General features: G+C 43.1%; 1 protein-coding gene across 5 annotated transcripts in view; it reads left to right on the forward strand.

Annotated features, from left to right (window-relative positions):
- GPSM1 (G protein signaling modulator 1) overlaps positions 1 to 13,132 on the forward strand; it is a 314,757-nt gene that overhangs the window by 168,023 nt on the left and 133,602 nt on the right. Inside the window, exon 1 of one of the 5 annotated variants that reach the window (XM_069748158.1) lies at positions 6,278 to 6,386. The exons of the other annotated variants lie outside the window; for them this stretch is intronic. Coding sequence (XP_069604259.1) covers positions 6,371 to 6,386 — 16 coding nt within the window. The 5' untranslated portion in view covers positions 6,278 to 6,370. Of the gene's footprint in view, positions 1 to 6,277; positions 6,387 to 13,132 lie in introns of those variants that run through there. 5 annotated transcript variants of the gene reach the window in all.

Raw genomic sequence — 13,132 nt, forward strand, 5'->3', positions numbered from 1 at the left:
CGCCCCTTCCAGGGTAGTCTGGTTTGTGGCACAGTGGGGCCACAAACCCCCCGAGCTCACGCCCACCAGTCAGGGCGTGAGCGCGACAAGTTGTGGCCGCTGATTGGCTGAGCAGGTACTACTACCGGTTTCCAGTGTGTAGAAATGGGAACAAGAAGTAGAGACCGGCACTGACCATGAAGGGTCGGACAGGAGCTGGGGGGCAAGGAACGTGAATATTACGCCTTTTAATTTTATTCTATTTTATACTTATTTTTCAAATGAGGCCCGAAAACCTCCTTTAATTTACAAAATGGTGGCATAAACCAGTCACGTATGTAAAGAAATGAGCCATTGCCTTTACATAATAATAATAATAATTTTATTTATATAGCGCCAACATATTCCGCAGCGCTTTACAAATTATAGTGGGGACTTGTAGAGACAATAGACATTACAGCATAACAGAAATACAGTTCAAAATAGATCCAAGAGGAGTGAGGGCCCTGCTCGCAAGCTTACAAACTATGAGGAAAAGGGGAGACACGAGAGGTGGATGGTAACAATTGCTTTAGTTATTCGGACCAGCCATAGTGTAAAGGTACCTTCACACTAAACGACGCTGCAGCGATCCAGACAACGATCCGGATCGCTGCAGCGTCGCTGTTTGGTCGCTGGAGAGCTGTCACACAGACCGCTCTCCAGCGACCAACGATGCCGGTAACCAGGGTAAACATCGGGTTACTAAGCGCAGGGCCGCGCTTAGTAACCCGATGTTTACCCTGGTTACCATCCTAAAAGTAAAAAAAACAAACGCTACATACTTACCTACCGCTGTCTGTCCTCGGCGCTGTGCTTCTCTGCTCTGGCTGTGAGCGCCGGGCAGCCGGAAAGCAGAGCGGTGACGTCACCGCTCTGCTTTCCGGCCGCTGTGCTCACAGCCAGAGCAGAGAAGCAGAGCGCCGAGGACAGACAGCGGTAGGTAAGTATGTAGCGTTTGTTTTTTTTACTTTTAGGATGGTAACCAGGGTAAACATCGGGTTACTAAGCGCGGCCCTGCGCTTAGTAACCCGATGTTTACCCTGGTTACCAGCGAAGACATCGCTGAATCGGTGTCACACACGCCGATTCAGCGATGTCAGCGGGAGAGCCAGCGACCAAAGAAAGGTCTGGCCTTCTAGCCCCGACCAACGACATCACAGCAGGATTCTGATCGCTGCTGCGTGTCAAACTAAACGATATCGCTAGCGAGGACGCTGCAACGTCACGGATTGCTAGCGATATCGTTTAGTGTGAAGGTACCTTTAGGCTCGGGTGTTCATGTAAAGCTGCATGAACCAGTTAACTGCCTAAGTACTGTATGTAGCAGTACAGACACAAAAGGCTATTAACTGTACAAAGTGTATGAGAACATGATGCGAGGAACCTGATTGTTTTTTTTTATCATAGGCCACACAGGGATCGTTAGGTTAATGCATTGAGGCGGTAGGCCAATCTGAACAAATGAGTTTTTAGGGCACTGTGGGGATTGGGGATTAATCGTATTAACCTAGGTAGTGCATTCCAAAGAATCAGCGCAGCACGTGTAAAGTCTTGGAGACGGGAGTGGGAGGTTCTGATTATTGAGGATGCTAACCTGAGGTCATTAGCGGAGCGGAGGGCACGGGTAGGGTGGTAGACTGATACCAGGGAGGAGATGTAGGGTGATGCTGAGCCATGGAGTGCTTTGTGGATGAGGGTAGTAGTTTTGTACTGGATTCTTGAGTGGATGGGTAACCAGTGTAATGACTGGCACAAGGTAGAGGCATCGGTGTAACGGTTGGTGAGGAATATGATCCTGGCAGCCGCATTCAGGACAGATTGGAGCTGGGAGAGTTTGGTAAGAGGGAGGCCGATTAGTAGAGAGTTACAATAGTCCAGACGAGAATTCATAAGTGAAACAGTAAGAGTTTTTGCAGAGTCGAAAGTAAGAAAAGGGCGAATTCTAGAAATGTTTTTGAGGTGCAGATAAGAAGAGCGAGCCAGTGATCGGATGTGGGGGGTGAATGAAAGCTCGGAATCAAGGATGACCCCAAGACAGCGGGCATGTTGCTTTGGAGTAATGGTGGAACCGCACACGGAGATGGCAATGTCAGGCAAAGGTAGGTTAGTAGAGGGAGCGAACATGAGGAGTTCAGTTTTTGACAGGTTGTTTCAGATAGAGGGAGGACATGATGTTAGAGACAGCGATAAGACAATCACTGGTGTTTACTAAAAAGGTCGGCGTGATATCAGGAGAAGATGTGTATAATTGGGTGTCATCAGCATAGAGATGGTACTGGAAACCAAATCTACTGATTGTTTGTCCAATAGGGGCAGTATACAACGAGAAGAGGAGGGGGCCTAGGACTGATCCTTGAGGAACCCCAACAGTAAGGGGAAGGTGAGAGGAGGAGGAACCAGCAAAACATACAGTGAAGGATCGGTCAGAGAGATAGGAGGAGAACCAGGAGAGAATGGTGTCCTTGAGGCCGATGGAGCGGAGCATAGTGAGGAGGAGCTGATGATCCACGGTATCGAATGCTGCGGAGAGATACAAGAGAATTAGCATGGAGTAGTGACCAATAGATTTAGCTGTTAGTAGGTCATTAGAGACTTTAGTGAGGGCAGTTTCAGTAGCGTGTTAAGAGCGGAAGCCAGATTGAAGAGGGTTGAGAAGAGCGTTATCTGAGAGTTCTCTTTACATTATGATTTCTATTCAGAAGCAAACTGCGTTTATAAGAAAAGTACAAGCACAATGTTAAATAATGCAAAGTATGTTCCTGTAATGTAAATATCAGAATAGCACTCAATATATGGATCACGTGCCATGAATTATTAATGGAGAAGTCCTGTGCTCTCATCATACAGATTTACCTCTAGGATTCTTTATCTTGTGTCTTTTTTATTTCTCGATTATTGAAGTCTTTGTTTTTTAATTAATAGAGTAAAAAAAAAATCTGATGGGTACTAGAACAGAGTGATATATAAATGGCATATTTTACATCATTTTCAGGAAAAATTTGCATTCTGGGAATATCAATTTTTACAACAGGTTGTATCTACAAGATTGTCTTCAATGGCAACCAGCAGAATAGTGAGCGCAGCTCTGAAGTACAATGCAGGATATATTAACACCTACAGGAAGCGAGTAATAGCATAAATTATGGACTAGTAAATAAGTCGGCTAGAAATATAAAGAAACATAACATCTCCAAAAATCCAGCACAAGACCGGTAATGAAATATTAAAATAATCTTTATTGAAAACAAAGTGGAAAAGACACCTAAATTAAAACCATTTACGAATAAACAGATAAGATACATGAAGGTGGAGGAGTACAGTGCAAAAATGATGATGTAAATACCTATATAGTAAAGAGTGACCTAGACAAGAAGACCAGATAGAAGATCCTATAGACCTTGTTAATGATCAAAAAGTGCTTGGTTCTTGATATCCCTGTCTATTAATATAGTAGTCAAAGAAAGTGCAGAGGGCAAAAATATAAATGGATAAATACAACTAATAAAGTGCCAGTGCACAATAAAATCATGCAGCATTTAATTCACAAGAATGTAGAGTTCAATTCATAATGAATGATGGAAAACCAAAAATAGGTCACCTAAAGGTATAAAAAGTTCATAGATGAGGGGGTCACATAAATATAAGAATGATAAAAGGATTAACAAACCCATAGAGTCAAAATGCACTGCTTGTCCCTCATCTCACCCTGCAATGCAGAGATGCTTCCTCAGGGAATGGCCAGTACAGGATAAGTAATGTAATATGGTATATGTGTCCAGTGACTACACCTGCAGAAAAGTGAGTGCAGCTCTGGGGTATAATACAGGATGTAACTCAGGATCAGTAATGTATGTACACAGTGACTGCACCAGCAGAATAGTGAGTGCAGCTCTGGAGTATAATACAGGATGTAACTCCGGATCAGTAATGTAATGTATGTACATGTGACTGCACCAGCAGAATAGTGAGTGCAGCTCTGGAGTATAATACAGGATGTAACTCCGGATCAGTACAGGATCAGTAATGTAATGTATGTACACAGTGACTGCACCAGCAGAATAGTGAGAGCAGCTGTGGGGTATAATACAGGATGTAACTCAGGATCAGTACATGATCAGTAATGTATGTACACAGTGACTGCAGCAGCAGAATAGTGAGTGCAGCTCTGGAGTATAATACAGGATATAACTCAGGATCAGTAATGTAATGTATGTACACAGTGACTGCACCAGCAGAATAGTGAGTGCAGCTCTGGAGTATAATACAGGATGTAACTCAGGATCAGTAATGTAATGTGTATATACACAGTGACTGCATCAGCAGAATTGTGAGTGCAGCTCTGGAGTATAATACAGGATATAACTCAGGATCAGTAATGTATGTACACAGTGACTGCACCAGCAGAATAGTGAGTGCAGCTCTGGAGTATAATACAGGATGTAACTCAGGATCAGTACGGGATCAGTAATGTAATGTATATACACAGTGACTGCACCAGCAGAATTATGAGTGCAGCTCTGGAGTATAATACAGGATGTAACTCAGGATCAGTAATGTAATGTGTATATACACAGTGACTGCATCAGCAGAATTGTGAGTGCAGCTCTGGAGTATAATACAGGATATAACTCAGGATCAGTAATGTATGTACACAGTGACTGCACCAGCAGAATAGTGAGTGCAGCTCTGGAGTATAAAACAGGATGTAACTCAGGATCAGTAATGTGTGTACACAGTGACTGCACCAGCAGAATAGTGAGTGCAGCTCTGGAGTATAATACAGTGGGTAACTCAGGATCAGTGCAGGATCAGTAATGTTATTTTGCAGCATTACCCAACTTTGGTGAGAGGTCTGTAGATAGTTAGGTCTTCTTCAGCATTTTATGACAAGTTAAAGGGAACCTGTCACCTGAATTTGGCGGAACCAGTTTTCGGTCATATGGACGGAGTTTTCGAGTGTTTGATTCACCCTTTCCTTACCCGCTGGCTGCATGCTGGCCGCAATATTGGATTTAAGTTCATGCTGCGTCCTCCGTAGTACACGCCTGCGCTAGGCAATCTTGCCTTGCGCAGGTGTGTACTACGGAGGACAGAGAATGAACTTCAATCCAATATTGCGGCCAGCATGCAGCCAGCGGGTAAGGAAAGGGTGAATCAAACACTCGAAAACTCCGTCCATATGACCGAAAACTGGTCCCGCCAAATTCAGGTGACAGGTTCCCTTTAAGATAGCACAGATAGGGAAGCCAAATAGCAAAATGTAGAGGGGGTTAAAGGCCACGATGAGGGTTTTCATGCTAATATCCATTCTTCCCCTTTGGGAGACAGGGAATATAGATTGCTTTGGGGAGATCTTGACCTAGAATCATTCAGCCACCTCAGGCAACAGGATTTCCAAGCACATCGCAGATCCCATTCCTTCTGCAGCCAAGTTCTTACTCTTCATTTATCTATTTCTAATTATTTACCTTTATGTGCTTTAATAACAAAAATCTTGTTAAGGTAATTAAGCTGAAAAGCGCCCAGCACTCAGCTTTTATGTCATTGTGTATATTCATGAGCCCCAGCTTTAGCGTAGTCTATGATGGCTCCCATGATACGCACTGTGTCATTTATTCATGTTTTCAATGGGCAGAGAGGTGAAAGCTTCAGCCGGACTCTTCTGTCAGTGGCTTGTCTCTCCTGAAATGAAAGATTGAGGGTCGACATTTCTTTTCCCACCAACATGATATGTCAGGGAAAAGTCGGGAGCCCCCCAAATAAATTGTAGGACTTTTATCTAATGTGTATAGGGTGGGGGCCATGACGGGATAAATCAAAGGAGCCAGGAAGCACTTGAATGGATTGTCCTCATTTGGGATTTGGGGGGAAATTTTTTATTCTAATTTACCGTATTTCTGGCTAAAATTCATTTTTGCAGTTGGGTTCTAATAATAATTATTACAGCGTTTTATTTTTACAAGCTCTTTGTTTCCTTGGGCGATCAACTTTCATGCTTCATAAAACAGCAGAAAGGAACTACAAAAAATAGAAAAATAAATAGATAAAAGAGTAGCAAAGTCTTCTTATCAGAACCAGCTGACTGATGGGTTCCTCAGTTAACTCATTCTGCAACCAGCAGTGTGGCACACACAATGTGATCATTGCCAGGGTTTGTTTGCTTCATGCACCTTTTATAATGACCTCATTGATTAGCTTTCAGCATTGACAAGGTTTCCAAGGTCTTGGTTGCTCTAAACACAAGTACAGCGTGTTCTCAGAGCGGAGTGTTTATCCAGCCTTATTACGTTCAAGTTCTCGGGGAAAACTGCATAAAGAGCGCTCTCGAGAAAGAGAGTTCTGCATAGGCATGGCTGGGAGTAAAGGTAAATCCCGTGATCACTTTATGGAAGGGACGTAGTAATCTGTGGGCATTTCTGCTTTTCTCTATCTATCCTTACAGCTTGATTTATGTGTTAGCAGATCATATTAAATGTGCAGAGCTTGTAGTGTCAGAAAAATCAAAAAATTCAGGTTTCAATAACCTTAGTATAGCCAGGTTACCTCCACTTTTGATGGACGGGCAAAAATCAGTGCATAGAAATAACCCTTTAGAAAATATTAGATTAATACCTTTAAATAGTAAGGAGGCCCCCCCCCCCCCCCAACCCCATAAAATACTAAAATGTATGCTCGCCAAATCAGAGCGACCTCTTCTTCCCACTGCAAACAGAGCAGGATGGCACTGGTGGCCTGTGGGGGTCCGTAGCATCCTCACCTGTAGCGAATCCAGGGTACTAGGCCACCCAGATCTTCACCGCTTCTTAGGGGCACAATATTTCAATACAAAAATTAAAAAAAATGTTTTTCTTTTGAAATTTACGCCCCTAACAATTTTCCGTCCAGAGCAATCGCCTCTGTGGCCCCCGCTATGCCACTGTTAAACAAACATGTTTTTTTTATGCAAGCATTTATAGAGAAGCCTGCCATAAAATAAATAAAACATACCTACAACAGGCTACATATAGAAAAACAAAAAATGCTGAAAGTATGAAAAAAAAATGACCCATGCCGATCGTAGTACATATCATATATTTCTTACTACCTACAACCAAAATCTGCCCAATAAACAGAGAATGAGAGAGTGGTCAGTTTGGAAGTAAACAGCCTTCAGAGCACCAGTCAGGAGCATGGAAAATAACTTGCAAACAAAGATAAGTCAATCTGGAAAAAGGTGCTCTTTTGGGGAATTTCCACATCAGACCATAATAAATCCTCGACTATGGATCTGTTTTCCATCAGTTGAGCATCCACTGTCTTACATGCTTTTAGGGAATGTCATAAAAACATTAAAAAAAATCTAAAATCTTGCAATTTTCACATTGGCAGCTATGACTAATATTAGACTGTTGTTGATCACTTGGACATTTACATCAATAGAATGTTTCAGACCCTTGTAAATGCGGTAATTAAGGCCAAGCTCATATTGTGAATGGTGGGTCCTGTGTTATCAGTCATTGTACAGGAGGAGGTGAGCTGTGACATCACCTATTGTGAATGGTGGATCCTGTTATCTACTGTATATAGAGGTGTTATCAGTCATTGTACAGGAGGAGGAGGTGAGCTGTGACATCACCTATTGTGAATGGTGGATCCTGTGTTATCAGTCATTGTACAGGAGGAGGTGAGCTGTGATATCACCTATTGTGAATGGTGGATCCTGTGTTATCTACTGTATATAGAGGTGTTATCAGTCATTGTACAGGAGGAGGAGGTGAGCTGTGACATCACCTATTGTGAATGGTGCATCCTGTGTTATCTACTGTATATAGAGGTGTTATCAGTCATTGTACAGGAGGAGGAGGTGAGCTGTGACATCACCTATTGTGAATGGTGCATCCTGTGTTATCTACTGTATATAGAGGTGTTATCAGTCATTATACAGGAGGAGGGGGTGAGCGCTTGTGTGTGTTAGGGTACCGTCACACAGTGCAATTTTCATCGCTACAACGGTACGATCCGTGACGCTCCAGCATCGTAACAATATTGCTCCAGCGTCGTAGACTGCTGTCACACTTTGCAATCTACGACGCTGGAGCGATAATTTCATGACGTATGTGCGATGTAGAAGCCGTTGGTTACTATGCGCACATGGTATACGATTAATGTTACACCATGCGATCATGCCGCCACAGCGGGACACTAGACGATGAAAGAAAGTTTCAAACGATCTGCTACGACGTACGATTCTCAGCGGGGTCCCTGATCGCAGGAGCGTGTCAGACACTGCGATATCGTAACTATATCGCTCGAACGTCACGAATCGTGCCGTCGTAGCGATCAAAATTGCACTGTGTGACGGTGCCCTTATCCTGTAAGTGTAGTAATTGTTATCTAGTCTGTGATGAAAGTGAGACTGCTGAGAAGTGATCTGGACAGGAAAGAACATGTCATTCTATTACATGTCTCTCTGTATATTATATATTGCTCAAATAAAATCACCAAAAATTCTATTTTTAATAAATATATTTAGCATAAAAACTGGATTTAAAAAATGATGGTAGGTAATTTTCTGGAGATACATTCCCTTTACTTAGTGTCTGTCCTACAGAAGCCTTAGTGATAAATGAACCTACCTTGATTGTTGTGTCCTTGACGTGAGAGCCGCTATTATGTCGTTTTGCTTGGTGTGGGGATACGGCACTTGCTCTTTTCGCTGTACTTAGAGACATTACTTGATCCAATTACACATCACAGGACTCTCTGCAAATAGAGCAATTTGCTAAGTTTTTATCATACATCTGTACTGAAGATTTCACATCGTTCTTGGGATCAGGACTGTGTGACGTTGATCACCATGTTCATCTGGTGAATGTGTCTTTATTTACACTGCCCTAGCGCGACCCGGGGAGTAACAGACGGAGCACTGTGGGCATCGCAGCCGCACACTGACAAGTCCTGTGTCCAGGATGACTGCTGTATCTTATACCAGTGATTAGGTTACTTGTACATGGACAACTAGTGATTGAATAGGGACTTTGCAGCATGCTCTGATTGAGGTGTAGGAGATGGGACCAACCCAATGGCAGAGATAAATGTTAATAGCTGTGCGAAGATCATTACTAAGATCTCGTGTTGAATGTACTGCTTAGATCTGTGGGCACTAACGTGGTCACATATAGCGCTTTAATGTTGATCAACCATATGCCTAGTCAGGTATATTGCCATTATGACTGTTATACTGTTATATTACATATATTATATTACAGATATCAACTATCCATAGGATTGGTCATTATTAGTAGATCAGTGGGGCTCCAACCTCTGAAACCCTCCACTGATTGCCAAACTTGAGGGCTTGTGTCTCCCCAGTTTGATTGCAGTGGTGGTTGAACACATAGTACCTATAGGTAAGAGGGTGAAAATGACTGTTCAGCCCCTTTTAATTTGTGTGCTATGAGCTTCCTACTTGGTCTCCTGCTCAATGCACTTGTTTGTTTTACTGTCTGTTCATTTTCGTCTGTGTCTAGCTGACACCTCAACAGCCCTGTAGGTCAGGAGCTAAAGCAGTTGTCTGGTGAAAACAAGTTATTCACAGGAAGGTAATAACTTGTTGCTCTGTGGTGGTGCGACTATCAGTACCCTCACCGATTGGCAGAACAAGGCATCTTTGTCTCCGTTAGCATGGAGCAGCAGTACAAATGCTGGACCGCTGCTACTTTAATTTCCTATGGGGCTACCGAGTGCTTCTCTTAGCTTTTTCTGGCAGCCTATTAAGAGAGTGAATTGAGCTGCTATCGGGCATCTGACCTACCTTTCCAATTTGTTGTGGGGATTACACAGAGTTTTCACCGGACAACCCGAATAAGATTGTTGTCTGAGCGAAACTTAGAGAGGTCAGAGGTTGTTTAAGGGCAAGCGTCCCTCCATTTGAGGTCAATTGCAGAGGTAGCAACACCAGTGTCCAATACACCCTGAGCCTTGTAAATGGAAAGAGGCCACCTCCGAAGTGTTGTGTTACCCCAGGTTATGGAGATAAGATTGTCAGTGACAATCCTGGGCAGAAGAGGTCATTAGGAGACATCCCTGGTATCCCATCCATTGTCGTGGAAGAATAGATGCCTGCAGTTGTGTCTTGGTGGCAGAGAGTCGGAGCATTGAGATAGAGTGAGGAGAAGCTGACTTATGAGGAGGCAGGGATGTGTAGTCGCAAGGAGGGTGTGGCGAGTGGAGGAGCAAAGGAGTGAAAGTGGCAAGGAGGGTTGCAGCCCCGGAGTGACTGTAGTCTGAGTGACAAGTTAGCCACTGAAGGGATAAGAGCCTGAGTGGCAATTATGTGTACAGTGGCTTGTGAAAGTTTTCACCCCTTTTAGCTTTTACATATTTTCTTACATTACAATCTATCTAAGTTGAATTGAGAAAAACATAGGCATAAATTAAATTTATGGGATTAAATAAGTAAAAATTGGCATGTGTATTCACCTCTTTTGCTGTGAAGACCCTAATAATTTCTGGCGCAAGCTATTCCCATTATAAGTAACATGCTTCGTGACAGGACTTCCCCTGTGTGCAATCTAAGTGTCACATATATGTTAGTATATACACTTTACCTTTTCTAAAAGGCCACCGAGGCTGCAACACCAATAAGCAAGAGGCACCACTAACAATATATATCCCAATCTCTAATGATCCCCCAGAGCACCACCAAATCCATTATCATCAAATTGAAATAACATGGTACCCCAACAAACCTGCCAAGAGAAGGCTGGCCACAAAATCTCTGAGTCTGGGCAAGGAGGGCATTAATCAGAGAGGCAGCACAGACACCAAAGGTAACCCTGAAGGAGCTGCAGCATTCCCAAGCAGAGACTGGAGTATCTGTCCATACGACCACAATAAGTCATACACTCCATAGAGGTGGCCTTTATGGAAGAGTGGGAAGAAAAATGCCTTTATTTACACACACAAAATTGTAAGGCTCATTTGGAGTTTGTCAAAAGACCTGTGAGAGATTCGTCAAATGTATGGATGAAGTTGCTGTGGTCAGATGAGACCAAAATTTTACTTTTTGGCCACCGAGGTAAATGCTATACCTGGCTCCAGATCAACACAGCTCATCACCTCAAGAACACCATCCCCACAGTGAAACATGGCAGTGGCAGCATCATGCTGTGAGGATGTTTTATGGTAGCAAGGACAGGAAAAATGGGCCTAATCGAGGTGAAGATGGATGGGGTAAAATAATCCATCCAAACAAAACCTGTCTCAAGACAATGACCCAAAGCCTACTGCTAAAGCAACACACAAATGGTTTAACCCCTTAGTGACTGGGCCAAATTTTTGAAATCTGACTAGTGTCTCTTTATGTGGAAATAACTTTGGAACGCTTCAACAAATCCCAGTGATTTTGAGATTTGTTTTTTTTTGTGGCATATTATAATTTACGATAATGTTAAAATTAGGTCAATATGTTTTGTGTTTATTTACAAAAAATAGCAGAAACTTGACAAAAATGTTAAAAAATTAGCAATTTTCAAACTTTTAATAATTATCCCTTTAATCCAGATAGTCATACTATAGAAAAATATTAATAAATAACATATCCCTCATATCTGCTTTATATACGCACCATTTGTAAAATGTTATTTTGTCAGCCTTTTATGAGGTTTAAAAATGTAGCAGCAATTTTTCATTTTTTCAAGGAAATTTACAAACATAGGGACCTATCCACGTTTGAAGTGACTTTGGGGGTCTCATATATTGGGAAACCTCCAAAAGTATTACCATTTTAAAAACAACATCCCCCGCCATATTGAAAACTGCCGTCAGGTAGTTTATTAACCATTCATGTGATTTTCAGGAATTAATGCAAAGTGACATGACAGGAATGAAGTGTATTTTTATTGCCTAAATGTCGGTAACTTCTGAACAGGTCACTGTAGCCGACAGACTCTAAGGCCGCTATTTGCTCGTGAATTGCCATGGCAAACATCAGGACCACACAATCATGATCTCAGGGTGCTGATGGGGATAAAGAGGGGGAAGCCACACTCTATTAACCATTTATATGATGCAGTCACTATTGACAGCAGCATCTAAGGGGTTAAACAGATATGGATGGTGCCAACACCGATCGTGGCTGATACAGCAACTTGTCAGCGATAGTGGACAGCCGACAGCTGCTGGATTGTCATCTATGTGGGGATACTATTCTCTTATATCTCAAGTCAGTAAAAAGACATATGGATGGATGTGGAAAAAAACGGATGAAACGTCTGGCCATCAGGCACAATCCGGCGTTAATACATCTATGGGAAAAAAATGGATCCGGCGTAAAAAAAAAACTGATCCGTTTATCCAAAATTTGCCAGATTGTGCCTGAAACAAAAAGCCTGATGTGTGAAAGTAGCCTTAGGTCTGTTTTGGAAAAGTTTCAACAAAATGACTGTAAATATGTTGTTGCTGAGTAAAATTGACACTTGTAAGCCAAAACCAGGAGTGGGTGGTAAATGCAGAAGTGGTGATGTGTTTCTATTTTACCGTATATACTCGAGTATAAGCCGAGATTTTCAGCCCATTTTTTTGGGCTGAAAGTCCCCCTCTCGGCTTATACTCGAGTCATATACCCGGGTGTCAGCAGGGGAGGGGGAGCGGGGGCTGTGTAATCATACTTACCTGCTCCCAGCGCGGTCCCTGCAGTCCCTGGCTTCTCCGGCGCTGCAGATTCTTCCTGCACTGAGCGGTCACATGGCACCGCTCATTACAGAAATGAATAGGCAGCTCCACCCCCATAGGGGAGGAGCCGCATATTCATTGCTGTAAATGATCGGTGCCATGTGACCGCTCAATTACAGGAAGAAGCTGCAGCGGCGGAGAAGCCAGGGACTGCAGGGACCGCGCCGCAGCAGGTAAGGGGAGCGCAGCGCTATAATTACCTGCTCCTCGCTCCGGCTCCGTCTCCAGCGTCCTCTAGCAATGACGCTCAGGTTAGAGGGCGCTGTGACGTAGTCAGTGCGCGCCCTCTGCTGAGCGTCAGTGCTTGAGACGGAGCCGCAGAGGAGCAGGTAATTATTGAAAGCGCCGGCGTCCTGAGAAAAGAGGTGAGTATGTGATTTTTTTTTTTTTTTTTATG

Source organism: Ranitomeya imitator, chromosome 2 (assembly GCF_032444005.1).
Source record: "Ranitomeya imitator isolate aRanImi1 chromosome 2, aRanImi1.pri, whole genome shotgun sequence".
NCBI lineage: Eukaryota > Metazoa > Chordata > Amphibia > Anura > Dendrobatidae > Ranitomeya > Ranitomeya imitator.